Source organism: Thermothelomyces heterothallicus (assembly GCF_042370625.1).
Source record: "Thermothelomyces heterothallicus CBS 202.75 unplaced genomic scaffold P884_scaffold_4, whole genome shotgun sequence".
NCBI lineage: Eukaryota > Fungi > Ascomycota > Sordariomycetes > Sordariales > Chaetomiaceae > Thermothelomyces > Thermothelomyces heterothallicus.
In genome coordinates, this window is record NW_027192565.1 from 1,344,897 (window position 1) to 1,360,513 (window position 15,617).

A 15,617-nucleotide genomic window follows, 5' to 3' on the forward strand; every position below is an offset into this window, starting at 1 on the left:
TATCCGCTTGCCACTAATTGCCAGTGAATAAAGCGAATGATAAGCCTGCTCGAATATAAGCAAACAAAGAGCATTCTCTCAAGAATCCCATCCCCACTAACCCACCACTCACTCCCCCCGATTTCAAACCCAGCCCAGAACGTCAAAGGTACAGCAAGCCTTATCGTATCGTCGACCACTCCCCGCCAGTTAAATCTTCCGCTTATCAGGCGTCAAGTGGCAGAAAAGGCAAGCTACGGAGAAGGCCCGAGCTGAAACCTCTCCGTGTCCGGACCCCTCGAGACGCCTTTTCCTCACGAATCCCTATCCTGCGACAATGGAGCGCAATGCCGGCCTCATAACAAGATAGTCAAGAGGTAATGGGAACCAAGAGAAACCGCGTCCGACTAGAAAGCGGAATGAGAAGCAAAAAGAAAAGAAACTGGGTATCGCCCATCACGTAACTAACCACCGCCCATAGCCAAAAAAAGAAAATCAGTAAAGCGAGAGAGATAAAACAACCCGGAACCGGAAGAGTAACCCCGGGATGGGCAACCCGGCCGATACGAACCGGAAAGTCGGCCGCACTCGAGGTGCTTGTCTGGGAGGCTAGAAGAACGTTGGTTTCGTCAGGACGCGGTACTCAACATAATCCTCGCCGTCAATGGTGATGATCATGCCCTGGCTGACCAGCTTGCCTTGGAACGGCCCGCTTTGCTTTCGCTGGTACTTGACACCCATGTAGATCTTGGCGTCTTCGCTCCCGACGCGCAGCCGGTTGGCCTCCTGCGCCTCCCACACCTTGTTCAACCGCGAGACATTGTCCTGGAAGTGGTCGGGTATGTTGCTAATACCGTTGCCACTGGCAGTGGAATTGTTGGAATTGGAGCCCAGCCCCGCGGCAGCCGCCGCTGCATTGGCGGCAGCGGGTGCGATGGAGGTCTCGCGATTGGCGGCGCGAAGGTCGGCGCGGGCTTGGGCGGCCTCGAGGCGGGCGATTTCACGGCGCGCCAGCATGTTAGTGCGCTCAAGTGCAGCGGGGCTCGGTCCCGGAGGTGTGCGATTGGCCGCACGGTACTCAAGATCCGGGAGAGGGTGGCGGCCCGCCGCCGCCGCCGCCGCGCGGGGGCCGTTCTCAAGGCGCCGTGACTGGCGGACTTCCTCGTTGGGCCTGGCCGGGGTAAAGGAAGAAGAGGTGGGGCAGCCAGGGTTGGAACCATTTCCGTTGGTTGCCGCGGATCCTTTCATCGCAATCGGAAGAAGATCGCTGTCTTCTCTTCGGGTCGGGGTGCCCATAGCGAGGCTCTGCGCGACGCGTTGCTGAGCTTCAAGAACGGCCTTAGTCTCGTTTGCCGCGACATCCTTTGGGGCCTCGCCGAGGTCGAGTTGGCGCTGGCGGATTCGGCAGTACTCCTTCACCTCGTTTCTGCTGAGCCCCTTGAGATGCGGGTCGAACTCGACCTCGTCCCAATGAATCCAGAGTGCGCCAGCGCCATTGGGAAAGTTACCGATGACCGTGCGACCGTCCCGAGTCTCGCGGGTTAGTTTCACCCTGAACATGTCGTTGCCGCCAAGAACACCAAAGACGGCATGCTTGTCTTTGAGCTCCTTTTCGCTGGAAAGCTTCCAGACTCCGATAGGGACTCTCGTCGGCCTTGTACCCGGGATGTCATCGAGCGGATTCTGGGTTGATTTTGGCGAATCGGACGGGACCCCAAAAGAGCCCGCCAGGCGGCGCTTCTTATTTTCGGGTCGGTTCGGGACAACGGCATTGGCGGGAATCTGAGGGCCGTAGGCAACCAGAGGCGCAACGGCAGCATCGGGGGGCGGATTGGTCCTCACACGTTCGGCAGCCAATTCAACAGCCTCCACATCTAACCTCGCCCTCTCCTCGACCGTCTCATCTTTGCGGTTGTCCTCAGCGCGGATTTTGACGTACTCCTTGATTACATGGTGGTTGTGGCCAACAAGATGGGGGTCGAAGGCTACCTTGTCGAAAGTAACCCAACTACCTCCTGGGCCGGGTGGTATTGGATACCTTGGATCCATCGGCTGGCCGGACCGGGTAGTCGGTTGGATGCGAGTACGAAGGCGGTCCCTGACGTCGATGAACCCAACGACGGCATGCTTATCCTCCTCCCTTACAGCGGGTGAATCGCGCCAGTAGCCGAGCAGTACACCCTTGGTACCGCCCACGTTTTGTGCTTTGGTAGGGCGGTTCGAACGGCGGGATTCAAGGTCTTCAGTTGGTGCTGGGCTGGAATCCTTTTCGCCGACAGATTCAGCATAGACCCCGGAAACCCGCTTACGTTTTGATGGGTTAATAATAGACGGTTTTTCGTCTGTGTCGCCCATTACAACGTCTTCCGGCTCTGGAGCCTGCGCGGGGGAAGACCTTTTGTGAGCATTGGTGCCAACAACAATCTCGTCTTGCGCTGCACTGGGTAAGACACTTGAGGCTTGGCTCATGGTCTCCTCCATGGGAGAGTCAGGTGGCGGTGTAAGTTCCTCATTGTTGTCGTCGCTCTTGTTCACGTTATTGTGACTTTTGATGTCTGCACGGTTCTCTGGCTTGCTGTTCTGGCGAATGTCTGGGTTGCGAATTTTCTCGCCATCTGTGCCGCGGCCATCTGCGCTGTATAACACGGGTCAGGTGATCCAGCACAGAAACGTATGTAGAGTCGAGGAAGGCTATAAATAAGCGTACCTCTGAGGAGGCGAAGCAGCGGTTGCTGGTTTATCGGAATCCCGACGGGAATCCGTATCAACCTTCGATTCTGGAGAAGAGTGGCTGAAATCACAAGCGGTTAGCACCTGCCCCTGAATGGCTGGCAATATACGGGGTAAGGTAGCACTAGCGGGTGATACGCGGTGTCGTAGTGCGCTGGGTGACCGCTTTCGCGGTTTGTGGGCTTAAAAGGCCAGTGAACGGCGGCATCCGCTCCAAGGAGACAGGAGAGAAGCGTGAAGCACCTGGCATGTGGGAGAGCATAAAGTGAACGAAATGTTGCCTAAGGGAACGGGAATCACTCGCCTTTCGCTAGACTCTTTTTGGACAGGAGTCTGTGTTACAGGAGATCTAGGAGACCTGGCCATCTCCACCTGACTGAATTAATGTCGCGCAGGTTAGCCTGCAGGTTCAAAGTGGATGGTGATCGAGAGATGAGGTTCTGCTGAGCATTGGCGAATGATGGGAATGCGTTGACTGCGGAGGTTTTATGGCAGAACCAGAGAACCGCAAAAGATCCACAAGTCCTTTAAAGAAAGGAGAAGGATGGAAGTGACCAGGAGTTCATTTCAAGAAATTGTGGATCGAGTTCTCAATGGCGCCGGAGAGTGTGAACCGATCAGAAGATGGCAGAACAGAAAGAAAGGGGAAAACTTGCCTCGGAGATTGTGGTTGTGATAGCCCAGACCTGAACGGGGCAATCTGCGTTAGCCCTCGTCGAGCTAGAGACGTGACGAAACAGCGGCCAAGTGGGATGTTGGAAGTAGCGAGCGGCTCGCGGCGGCCAAACAATACCCATCCTCCCGGACCATCCAGGGGACTTGAGCTTGTGTTATAATAAAAATAAAAAATAAGAAATAAAAGGGAGAGGAAAAAAGAGCAAGCAGCTTGGGCTTGGAAGTTGAATACCGAGAGTATGTCCGGCGGCAGGAAAGAAGCATGCACTCACTCGTCTGGTTGCTCGACCTTCGTTTCGACGGGAGCGGGTGATAAGGCGACAGAAGGCGAGTCGCTACCCGTCATGGTAGCCTCGGGAACAGAGCCCATTTCGCTTGTTATGGTAGTTGTCATCAGACAAGAGGCCTCAAACCCCTATTTGAGGCCTGACACCTGTTAGTTCTGAGAAGCAACGGTGAGCTGAGACGTCGAGAAGAGACGCCCGCTATCATCAATGGACATGCAAGTTTCAAGTTAGCCAAGGCGTGGAGTGCTCCGAGCCGAGAGCACAAGTATGCAGTTGCTGGTAAACGGCAGGAGATGGATGATAAGATGCAGAGAAGCTGGTCTCGACTCTTTCATACAAAAAAATGCATGCGGCGAGTTGGTTTAAGCTGGGAAAAGACGAAAAAGAAAACAACGGACACCGGCAATACCGAGGGACTGTAGAAAGAGTGGAACGCAGTTACCTTGTAGCCAGTCCAGAGCCCAACGTGGCAACGACTTGGGAGTTGGTCGAATGAACGAACGGAAGTACCTTTTGGTAGTTCTTAAAAGTCTTGGCGTCTTGCTGTCTTGCTGTCTTGCAAAGCAATGTCAAAGCAGCAGACCGCCTGACTACACGAGTCCGGTGGCAAAGAGTGCCAGGTTCTGGCGAAAGCACCAAGTAGTAACGTGATGTGGCTCGATGCCGGGAGATTCGTCGCAACGAGTCGCGCGCGTTCGATGGTGCAGGCGTCCTCAATAACTATCCCAATCCGGAATGCGCCAAAACACGGGTCCAGTGGGGTTGTGTTGGAAAAGGGAAACTGATAAGGTTGTATGCCGGCCGGAAAGGCGGGCTATTATCGGCCGACGATAAAAGACGGACAGAAGGTGAGTGTAAGTTGTCGCAAAACCGACCGAGGGAGCGACCAGCCTGAGTTGCAAGAGGAAAAGGAAAGCAAAAAGTGCGGTGGAAAGGAAGGGGGTGAACTGGCGCAAGTGGGTTAGATAGGAGCAATTGAAACCAAAGGGAGACAAGGTAGGTCATTTGCCAGAGTCTTGGCCCGGGGGGTAAGACTGGACTTGATGGTACGAGTGATAGGTACCGGAGGATGACGGGATGATTCAGTGTGTTCAGCCAAAATTGCGACAGTGTAAGAACCCCTTTGGAACTGGCCTGACTGGATCGGGGCTAATAAGCGAGGGGAAGTCGGGAACCTGGAAAGCTCTGCCAAAAAAAAAAAAAAAAAAAATTGCCAAGTCTCCGTCCAGTTTCCCATTGGGACTCGAAAGACGCAGAGCACAGTTAATAACAGGGAATTAAGCAAACAACCTAGCTCCTAGCTCAGGGCAGATCTACGCAAAGAGATAACTCCTATGGACCTCAGGCAACGCCGAACGCGATGCCGCTTCAGACCTAGCAGACACTGTGTTGTAAATAACTAGTTGCTCTTTGTTAGTTCTTAAGCGTTGGCCTCCGTCTCTTCTACACAGTACGAAGTGCGTGCAGGATTATCAATTTCCTGCCGTAGCTTTTCGCTACCTTGTCTTCCAGATCGAGCATTCATGCAAAGAGAGGAGATCGGCCAAAAGTCAAGCGGTCTGAAACATGTTGTCTGTTGCATCACGATGATGCAGAATTGCAAGCGCAGGTTACGATGGGCACGAGAAGGAAATCAGTCAAACATAGATAGCCTGCATTTGGGAGCGATATGGCTGAGGGGCGAAATGTGTCAAAGCACAAGACGCAAGCGCTCAATATTATTTCCTTCCATTCGAGGACGAGTGTAAGCCTCGGTTCGTTGCACATACAAGTATGGCTGCTGATCCATATGTTGCGAGAAATATTAACAATGCGCCGATGGTGGGTATCACCATATCAGACTCTCGTCTCTTGTGTCGAGATGCTCCACACAAAGGAACCCCATTGGACAGATCGTTTACGACTCGAGCCCAGCCTAAATCGCGAACTTTCTCGACGACGAAGAGTTAAACGGTAGTGTAATTTGCCAGAGAAACCGCCGTTGAGTTGCATGTGTCTTGCAACTCCTAGAAGCGCAAACCTGTCCTAGACACATTCTATTTTGAACTCACCAAGGAAACCTCAAATAATGGCCTCACTGGCTAGATGGTGTGCCGTATAAAAAAAAAAAAAGTAACCTAAGTCCGCACTAACGGGGGGTATCTCCGTGGTCGGAGAAACCTAGGAAACAGCGCTCTTACAATACACACTACCTGGCAACTCTTCTCGTCATGCCGTTCTCTCAGTCACGACTTACACAGTTGGATTATGGACAACCACGCACCAACAACTGGCAAGAAGGGGTCGGAATTTGGTTCCCGTAAGAAAAAAAAGAACAGGCCAACAGGAGCCAGGGTCGGGATACCGCGTGTTGCCTTTCTACCCATTTTGCTGTCTTCCGTCAGACCATTTATAGCGCCCCTCCGATGCCGTCAGCCACCGCACAGATGGCGTCTTCAGCCGCCATGACCCAATACGTACCGCGTACTCCGTACTGTAAGTACCTTAAGTTCGAAACGCTAATCCGTGCGACTGTCCAGGCCAAAAGTTGCATGCACGTGTCACACACATATGGCAACAATGTGCTCTTTGCCAGGTTCTGATGCTAACTTAGATGAGTACGAGCATCGCGTGCAACGGAAGCATTACAACCGAGCTGACTTGGCCACACGGTATGATATAGCTTGAGCGGCTCGAACCATGATGCGTGTTGTAACAACGGTGCAGAAAGAAAGAAGTGAGATACAGGGTTGGCCGTCATGCGTGCCACAGGATTGACATCCTCTGCCCGGGACGATTTTGTTCGTTTCATTGCCTTGCCACTTCTCAAACCAACAAGAAAAAGGGGGGGAGGGATCAGATCCAGCCCAATCCAGCCAAAGAATAATTTTCTCCCATCCGCCCAACAGACCACGTATTCCCAATATCTTGCAAACTCAATTCCTAACCTGGCAAAAAAAAAAAAAAAAAAAAAAAAAAAAAAAAGCCCTTACCTCCCCCTTCCCCGTCCTTTTCCTCCTCCTCCTCCTCCACCTCCACCCCCTCGCCCGCTCCTCCCACCCCGTCCGTTATTCCTCCCCCCGCCCTTCTTGCCCCCAACCCCACCACCGGCGACGCGGGCATCGAACCGCTCGTAGAGCTCCTCCCCGCCGAACCGGCCCTCCGCGAAGCGCATGTAATTGATTACCCCGTGGTCCACGACGGCGATCAGCACGTTCCGGTGCCCGTGCTTCAGCCGCGCGTACAGCCTCCCGGGGCCGGCCCACTCCGGCTTCCCCGGCGCGGGCGGCGTCGCGCCGAGCAGGGCCGAGATCTCGGCCAGGGTCGGGACGGACGAGTCCTGCGCGTCGACGACGGCCAGGTAGAAGTCGGGCGGGGGATGGCGCAGCTTGGTCCATTTCTGAGCGGCCTTCCAGACGTGGTAGTGGATGGCGAACGGCTCGCGCGGGGGGGGCTGCGTGGTGGTCGCCGCCGCCGCCGCGGAGGGGTCGTGCCGCGGGAGGAGGGCCATCTGGCGGTAGATGGATGCGTATGAGCGGTAGAGGCCGGGTCGCACCAGCGGGCCGTAAGGAGGGGGGTGCTGATGGGCGGCGCTGAGGAGGGAGGAGAACCATTGCCAGATGGTGGTGGTTATTAATGTCTGTGTCGCTGCTGTTGTTGTCGGCGCGACTGCGTGATTGGTTGTGGTGGTGGGAGGCGCCCGGAGGACGTTGTAGCCGCATCGTTTGAGGTTGGAGTAAACCTGGAACTTCTGCAGGCTGATCTTGCCCCGCTCGCCGTCGTCGCCGATGAGGAGCGCGTAAGCCGCCTGGAGACTCAATGGGAAACCCTTGTCGTACTCATCCGCTTCCCCTGCCTCCCGCCCTTCCTTCTCGGCAGGCGCCGCGCCATCAGGCGGGAAGATCTCTTCCAGCCCCTTCAGCGGCCACCACAGGTCAAGTGAACCCCTCTCCACCAGGTACAGAGCCTCCTCTGGCAGCAACCAATCCTTCCCCCTGGCCGGCCTGTCCTTCGCCTGCCCGGTCACCGCCCTCCCCAGCGACTGAGTAGCGACGGACGAGCCTTCGAGCACGACCACCCTGTCCCGCACAAACCCAAACGGCTTCTTCTCCCTTCCTTCCCCGTCCCCCCGAGCTGCGACGCCGCCTTCGGAAACGTCGGCCTGCTCCTCCTCCCGGTACCCTTCCCACCACCCGGGGAAGTACCAACCCCTGACCATGTTCTTGCCGGCCGGGTGGACGCGCGTGTAGCTCAGCACGTCGTGCATGGCGGCGCGGCTCTGCTCGAGCGCGTCCGCCTGGGCGCGGGTCCCGTGCGACTCGAAGTCCTTCTCGCCCTTGCGGATCGTCTGGGCGGACACGCCCGTCGTCTTGCGGTACTGGTGCTTCTGCTGCTGGAGCGACGTCGCGAACGCGCGGAAGTCCTGCGACGCCGCGCCCTCGTCCTCGATCAGGTCCTCGTCCGTCAGGTCGTCCGTGGCCGCGACGGCCGCGGCCGCCGGGTCGGCGGGGCGGGAAGAGGGGAACGAGGAGGACGGAGCGGACGCCGCCGGTGCGAGGGCCGGATTGTCGTCATCGTCGAGGGGCATTTTGTGTGAGGGGAGACCTTGGCACTTGTGGCTTCTGGCAGTTATTTTTCTATTTTTTTTTTTTTTTTGGTTCCTTTGCTTTCTTTTCTTTGTCTTTCAATTTTCTCTCTTTGGTGGACTGTTCGAGGCTTGCTTGTCGGGATTTGCGGGAAGTGCTTGCGAGGTTCGCGTTCCGTCTCCTCGATCGCGCGGGGTGAAATCCCTGTCACCAAAAAGCCAAATCTACATAGACAAGGCTTCGAGAAGATCTCCGGCTGTTATCCGTGCCGCGGAAAAGACCCGTGAAAGCTAACTCAAGCAATTAATGGCTTATTACAAGGCAAGGAGTTTGGCAAAAGCTGAAGCAATGGGCCTCAGAATCAGCTCAAAATCAGAATGCCGAGTTGCTGTGGTCAGTGCTATCGAGACAGCAGAGGGTTGGGGTTGATAAGTTCGAAGGTTCAGGAGAACAAGAGCTGTTAATTATTGAAGGCTTGCTCCGTAACATTCTCAACGCAAAACCACAATTAAACCGCGTGGTTATGCGATTTAGTTCAAGGGGGCAATAGGGAATCAATATCCTGCTTGTCGCTCACTGTTATCTTCTCCGTTCTCTACAGGTTCGATATCATATCTTTTTTAGCATTTCTGATTCAAGCTCTGTTAGAAAACCACAGGATAGTTGGTGAAGTTTGAGAATGTGACTGCCAGTGCAGTAGATAGGGCGCACCGCTAGTCGAAGACCCTCTATTACTGCCTTGTTTGCTGTATTATCTTCTGTGTCGTGCCAATGCAATCAAGGCGCATCGCACACTTGCATTAATTCGCCATGATACGGCCGACTCCGGTCTCCGTACGGACTGTCTTGAGATCTGAATGGGCGAAATCATGCATAGGGCCGTCTCACTCGAATGCGACCCCGTACTAGTGTACTAGTAACGCACTTGTCAATGGGTCTAGAGCAGTCGAGAGTTAATAGCTACTTATGAAAGAAGAGTAACACCAAGATGGGGAGGGCATCGCGTCCGTCATCTAGTCCAGATATTCATCGCTCACACCAAATCATCACTATGGGTTCTTGGACTTGAATCCCGCGCGCATATCATCATCCGATATGAGAGGGAGGGGATCGGTATTCCAAGAGAGGCTGGGAAGGAGTTCTTGTGATATGGCAACCTTCGGTGGCTTCGATCTGAATTCCCTCTATGGGGAAGAGCGTGACGGTCTTTGCTGATCTCCAGAGGTGACGTGTAGAGGATGTCGTGTAGAAGATGCCGACGAAGACTCAGGAAGAGGTGACGCCTCGTGCGTTATCGACGTCACTGTCAGGCCACGGCATATGACGTCCCTACCGACCAGATTTGGGTCGTTGTGCCACTTGACTGGCGAACATCATGGCAGAGGAACGAGAAAGTGGACATGTGGATGGATAACACGATGTCAAGGAGAGGCATATCAGCAGATCTTGGGGCATGTGTATAGTACGGAAGAACAAATCATTGAAGCTTGTTCTGTGGTTGCACACCGGGGAGAGAACACCTAAACCGGCACCATCTGTGCTCATAACGCGCTCCGGCCCCGCCTGGAGAGTACAATACGAAGAGGCTTGATAGGGGTATACATAATCCAAATGCGTGTATCTCGACTTGCCCTTCATGTGCTTATCACAATGCGAAGAGGACACGCAGTTGAGGTAATGACAGAGCGCTCCCGCACGTCTCGGGCTTAGTTTTGGAATTTGACTCGGTGTCACTTCAACGAATTTAAACACGACCGCCACCGCTCCTTTCTAACATCGTCACCCCTATTCCCGGGGTCCCAGCCCTATCCAAACCCCGAGGAAACGCCCGACTCCCTATCCACTAAACGCCTGGTCAAATTCAGATGACTCGAACCTCTCCAGTGTCGCCGGTCCGGAGCACCCGTCACATAGAGCACCTTCATCTTCCCCTTCCCGGTTCAATCGCCCAGTTCGTCGTTCAGAACTTCTCCTCTCACTTGGAATGTTCTTTTTTCTTCGTTCGCTCAACTATCAGCCGAGCTCTTTCGCCGTCGTGTGTGGATTGCTTGTGCCTCCTCAGCACGCCTCCAACTGTTCGTGAGCCACATAACATCTGTCGTCCATGACCGTGCCCTGAACACGGTGTTGACGGGTTCATCATGCCGGTTCATCGTCGAGCTCGTTATCCTTTCATGGCACCCATACGGTTTTGGTAGACCAGGCGACGCTTAACAACGTTCCGTCTCCCGGCGCTGTCCCGTCCAAGCATTGGTCAAGGGAAATGCTTCGCGACATTCCCCCCCCCCCCCCCCAAAAAAAAAAAGGGTCGTACTCGCGGAGGCTTATGCTGCGCACCAGCCATTGCGTCGACAACATTTGGTGTCTCGGCAGTCCCACGAGCATCCGACTACTGTTGAGGCAGCTCGCGGTTGTCACTCAATCAGCATTTTCTTGACGCCTCCCACCTCGCACAGCCCAAGATGCCGTATCGCCTCTTTTTCTGTGGCTAGGATGATCGTCCGGTCCGGAAGAATGGGGTTATTGGGGTCGACATGCGACGCGTCCTTTGCCGCTTGCTCGATGGCCTCCATTTCCTCCTTGCATGCCTGCTGATCCATCGGGCATACCACGATCGGCTGGCGTAGTGTGATATCCCTGGCAGAGGTCATATGTGCCTGGAACCCTGGCGTCAGAGGGACGACCTTGGAAGCTTTGTTGAGCGGGGGGCACCCCCTTACCTTGATGCTCAGGAAGAATTCTATTTTGTACAATGTGGATGTTGTCGTAAAGCTCGTCACCTCGTACATGGGAAACGCCGGCTTGCCCCGTTTTATGATTCCATCAGGGTCCCTCAGATCGCGGGCGGGGAGTACGAGTCCTAGGTTTGTCATGTATCCGTTTTCTGGCAGTTTGGTACCCACGGGCTGTGTGTGTTTGGCGATCTTGTTGACCTTCTTGGTTGGCTCGTCCCCTTCGGGGTTGAACGTGATCTCTTCTTCAATTGTGAGTGTCAGCTTTTGTATCGTAACCCTTCTCGCCTTGTTGAGATAGTCCGGATTCGGCGAGAGCTTGACGTAAACCGTGATGGGGTCCAGAGGTCCGTAGCTCCATTTGGGGAGCGAGATGCCTAGCGTCACGATATGGTCTGCCGTTGCCGCCCTCGTCTCTGGCCGATTGTACATGCCGAACGTGGAAAGTGTGTCGTATCGTTGGAGCGGGATGGGGAAGGAATAGCGATTCTGCATGCTGGACCCCTGCTGGACTGTTACGACCAGCTCGTAGTATGTCTCGGCGATTCGACTTGGCAGTTGTAGGCTCGCGGGCGGGATTCGGCGGTTTGTCTCCTCGCCGCTGCGCCCGAAGGGGATGAATATCTGAAACGGTAGATCCATCGCGATCACACTCTCGGCTTCCTTTCCTGACATGCAGCGGAACAGAAGCACCTCCTTTCCGACCAGGTCTACCGTTTCGCGTCGCGGCGTCCCGAGATGCCGTCTCGCAACATTTTCGGCTGCCGGGTGTATCGTCTCTCGTCGTTGAAGACAAATGCGCACCATAGAGATGTTCACCGGGGCCGAGAATCCCGCGCCGGGGCGAATTTCGACTTTCCCTACGATCCTGGGCTGCAAACTTTGCAGTTAGCGCGGGGACGAACGCCAACCAACACCTTGCGACGGCGCGCTTGCGAGAGACTCCGTGGACCGAGAAGCCGTGGGCGCCAATTCCCATGATACCCAAGGATCGAGAAGGAGAGGGCAACACGTACCAGGGTCGCAGAGATGCCGGGGTAGCCCACCAGAAAACTGCTGTTTGGTGGGCCGGATATCCTCACGGTCGCGGGGACATTCGCCGCATTCATCCTGAGAGGTGGCTCCTACACCGCGGTCGCCGAGGGCTCAGTACTCTTGCGCCGAGCAATGTCGTGGTTGTGGTGGTCGCCGACGGTGCCGGGACAGGCGCAGGAGCGTTTGCCGACCCTGTCGGATCGCCCACAGTGAGTTTCAATCTCCCGGCGTGCTGAGGGCTGATGGGGTGGGCGTCCGCTGGTGTGACGGGTTGATCTGTGCTGGTGAGGGGTTCTTGGGAATTGTGTCGTCGCGGTTGTCGATATGCTTGCTGGCGCTCTCTGACTAAGGGCATCACATCGTCATCTGCCGTAGAACCGCGCTGGGCTTGGCGATCTAAACGATGTGCGTCGATTCCCGAGTCTTCTGGGGTGTTGCGCGCCGCGCAGTTATGTCGTTTGGGCGTAGGTCTTGGGATGGCGAGTTGCCAGTCGTCTGTCTTACGGGTACCTACCGATTAACTATGGAGCCTTGGCTCGGGAAGGTCGCAGGGAAGGCTGAAGTCGCAGCTGTTGGGTGGTAGGGGGCTGGAACCAGCCGTGAACGGGGGGTTATGGGGGCCGAATGAGATCGCGTCTGGAACCGCCGAGGCCGTGGATGGATCAGGTAGGTATTCGTAGGTAAGGTAAGTAATCCGTACTGAAAGTACTGAAGAATGTGCGGCGGGGGTACCTGAGCGTCACAGTTGCCGGTTCGGAGAGATTTCTGGATGCGTCACTTGTCCCGCCAAAAGCTTGTCTTCAAATACCTTGAAAAAGTCGTGTACTGTACATATATAGCAATGCAAGGGACCCTTTCCAACAGAACAGTCACTCCATTGATGAATTGATGGAGAAATAAGTCGACACACTGGCTACCTATTCCTCAGTCCCTTCCGAGCTGCAGGCTGCACGGGCATAACAGAGCTTTACTCCGGAGACAAGCAAACTTACACAAGTACGCAGGTGCACCAACGAGGGACCCCGTACCTTCTTCCATTGTCTTCCGTGCACTACAAATAGCCTGGCTCTTTTGGTCAGCCCTACCAGGGCCCTGTAAGGTAGCTATACCTGTGCGCTAGGTACCCTGTTATTCCACCTGAGATCACGAGAGTCAGATTTGAATAAAGGGATAAACCGAACTTGAATCATTATATAGCGGTCAGCAGACAGCGGTGGCTGACTACGCGGTCGGTGGAGGAAATAACTCTCCTGGCACTGTTGTATACGCAGTGCATGCATGTCCGAGGCGTACGTATGTATGTACAGTACCTACACGGAAAGTATTTTTAACGTCCGTGCTCTTCTCCATCCTCCCAGAGAGCTGCAGGTGTTCTTGTAATTAATCCGTAGGTGGGCTTGCGAAGGCCAGGAACATCCCAAGGTTCAGTACAAACACTACCCCGCCAATTGTACGGGCCGTATAGTTACAGCCCACAGCAATCTTTGCCAGCTGAGCTCCGGGAGAAGCATGTGGGAACGAGCTTGTGCTAGGAGAAATGGGGAGTACTTTTTTTGAAGAATAAGTTGTATAATATACCATCAACTCGTCGGTCAAGCAACATTTTCATATGTTGGCACTTGGTGCGCTTGAGTGTGTGCTGGGTGACATGGGAATGCATGCATATGTAGTGTGCCTTACCTACCTTAGTAGATTTGTATGTACGGATTAGACCTATACGTTCACTTGATGGTCTAAGCATTACTGTAATAGTCATACGACTTTTGAGATCAGTCAACGAAGCTCGGGTATGTACAAAGCACCTTCGGCTTGGTAGACATTTGACGTGCGTAGTTTCAAGCCTTGGGCGCACGCCAGAGCTTATTGTCTCTCAACAACCTAAGTGACATTAAAGAATCAGGAAACGCACTTGCAATCCTCGCATCACCCACTGCATTAGACAGCAACGCTCTCTCCAGAGGATGTATATAGTAATCCGTCTAGTAGTGTAGTGTAGCACTGAGAGAGCGAGAAAGCGAGAAAGCGTGCACAGGCCCGGGACCCAAGTGGTCAGGGTTTGTATGCACCGCAACTCGAGAAACGCCCAGTTTCGGGCTGTGTCGCTGCGGCTTCGATCTCCTTGGTACTACTAACCTCAACAAGCGAAAGCTTGGTGCTTGCAGCCATCCTAAACTGTACATCGCCGAGAATAGAACCACCTCAGCACGACTGCCCATCATGTCGGTAACACTGCACACCACCCACGGGAACCTCAAAATCGAGGTATTCTGCGAGAGCGTTCCCAAAACCGCGGAAGTAAGGTCTTTGCCCACCACACCGATTCCAAAAAAGTGACAAGCTGACCCCATTGCCTTTGTCCGTCTCCAGAACTTCCTCGCCCTCTGTGCGTCCTCCTACTACGACGGCTCTCCGTTCCACCGGTTGATCCCCTCCTTCATGGTCCAGACCGGCGCACCAGCCCATCCCAACCCACCCGACAACCCCAAGGGCGGGCGCTCCATCTATGGCGCCACCTTCGAGGACGAGATCCGACCGGGGCTGCGGCACCACGAGCGCGGGATCGTCAGTATGGCCAACAAGGGCCCCAACACCAACGGCAGCCAGTTCTTCATCACCTTCGCGCCCGCGCCGCATCTCGATGGGCTCAACACCGTGTTCGGAAAGCTGCTCGGGGACGAGAGCCTCGCCACGCTGGCCAAGATCGAGGCCGTCGAGGTGGACAAGAAGAACCGGCCGGTGGAACCGATACGGATTGAGAAGGTGACGATACACGCCAATCCGTTGGCGAAATGAAGGGGGCAAGGGAGGTAATGCTACACACAGGAAGAATCCGAACGCACGCAGGAGATCAAGAGAAGGAAAAAAAAAAGGAAAAATGACCAGCCGAGCGATGACGCTCTCGGCGCTGCGCTGATGTGGTTCGGCGCAGGACAGCGAGGATGAGAGCCGCCCGACGCGGGTTGCGTTGGCATTGAGCTGTCTTCGCCCAGGTAGCAAAGGTGTGGATGATCAGCACATAACCGCCCATTCTCACAAACCCGCCGAAGCCGGAGAAGCTACATATCGCCAAGCGGCTGGGAAACCTGCCCGCGCCAAGCGCTACTGAGTTCTCGGCAGTAACGAACTTGCATCGACATGGAGGATGGAAGGGCGGCGAGGACAGAAAAGTAGCCCCTACTAAGGGCCCCATGAGCGTTCAGCGTTGGGGACCGTGGAAAACATATCGCTGATACGAGCATTGTGTGTGTGGCACGGCCGAGGGCCGAGCAGTCAACATGTTCGAGCCAAGTAGGTAGTAGTAACAAAACCAGACCGTCACCGCTAGAAATGAACGAATAGATGAGACACGCACACACAAGCTGTTTTCTACATCCTCTCCTTTTCTTTTTACCAAATTGTCATCAGGTCATGACTCTTCCAGCTCTTCTCCTATGCTAAGAACACAAGAACTAGAAACCTCCTCTAAACCTACGAGAAGAACACGCCAATAGCTAGCTAGCACTAGAGTAACCTCACCGGAGACACTTCCGGCCCCAAACTTGGCCGATCCAGCCGCAAGCCTAAGTAAGCAAACGAAGAGGACAAACGCCCAGCCACACAGGAACGGGGATATC

At 54.7% G+C, this 15,617-nt stretch overlaps 4 protein-coding genes across 4 annotated transcripts; 1 reads left to right on the forward strand and 3 right to left on the reverse strand.

Moving 5' to 3' along the window:
* Window positions 1-421: 421 nt before the first annotated feature.
* P884DRAFT_98143 (uncharacterized protein) lies at window positions 422-3,136 on the reverse strand. The gene is made up of 3 exons (XM_069446216.1): window positions 2,848-3,136; window positions 2,687-2,770; window positions 422-2,609 (listed from the first exon to the last, which is right to left on the reverse strand). Exons 1-3 carry the CDS (start codon window positions 2,969-2,971, stop codon window positions 589-591), a joined length of 2,229 nt encoding a protein of 742 aa, XP_069300249.1. The 5' UTR covers window positions 2,972-3,136; the 3' UTR covers window positions 422-588.
* Window positions 3,137-6,639: 3,503 nt separating this feature from the next.
* On the reverse strand, window positions 6,640-8,306 carry P884DRAFT_290296 (uncharacterized protein; the record flags this gene model as incomplete). Its single annotated transcript, XM_069444051.1, has 1 exon — window positions 6,640-8,306. Exon 1 carries the CDS (start codon window positions 8,236-8,238, stop codon window positions 6,640-6,642), a length of 1,599 nt encoding a protein of 532 aa, XP_069300250.1. The 5' UTR covers window positions 8,239-8,306.
* A 2,344-nt stretch (window positions 8,307-10,650) lies between these two features.
* On the reverse strand, window positions 10,651-12,077 carry P884DRAFT_194027 (uncharacterized protein; the record flags this gene model as incomplete). Its single annotated transcript, XM_069437797.1, has 3 exons — window positions 10,651-10,893; window positions 10,957-11,841; window positions 11,985-12,077. The coding sequence occupies 3 exons, from the start codon at window positions 12,075-12,077 to the stop codon at window positions 10,651-10,653; spliced, it is 1,221 nt and encodes a 406-aa protein (XP_069300251.1).
* Window positions 12,078-14,220: 2,143 nt separating this feature from the next.
* On the forward strand, window positions 14,221-14,796 carry P884DRAFT_194159 (cyclophilin-like domain-containing protein; the record flags this gene model as incomplete). Its single annotated transcript, XM_069437808.1, has 2 exons — window positions 14,221-14,298; window positions 14,371-14,796. 2 exons carry the CDS (start codon window positions 14,221-14,223, stop codon window positions 14,794-14,796), a joined length of 504 nt encoding a protein of 167 aa, XP_069300252.1.
* Between the last annotated feature and the right edge of the window lie 821 nt (window positions 14,797-15,617).

What these genes read in the sequence shown, in the direction of transcription:
- P884DRAFT_98143 (XM_069446216.1), bottom strand. Translation starts at nt 2,971, where the DNA reads ATGCTCTCCCACATGCCAGGTGCTTCACGCTTCTCTCCTGTCTCCTTG. An exon ending in CCAGCGCACTACGACACCGC is followed by an intron (nt 2,771 to 2,847) that starts GTATCACCCGCT and finishes TTGTGATTTCAG; the next exon opens with CCACTCTTCTCCAGAATCGA. An exon ending in GCTGCTTCGCCTCCTCAGAG is followed by an intron (nt 2,610 to 2,686) that starts GTACGCTTATTT and finishes TATACAGCGCAG; the next exon opens with ATGGCCGCGGCACAGATGGC.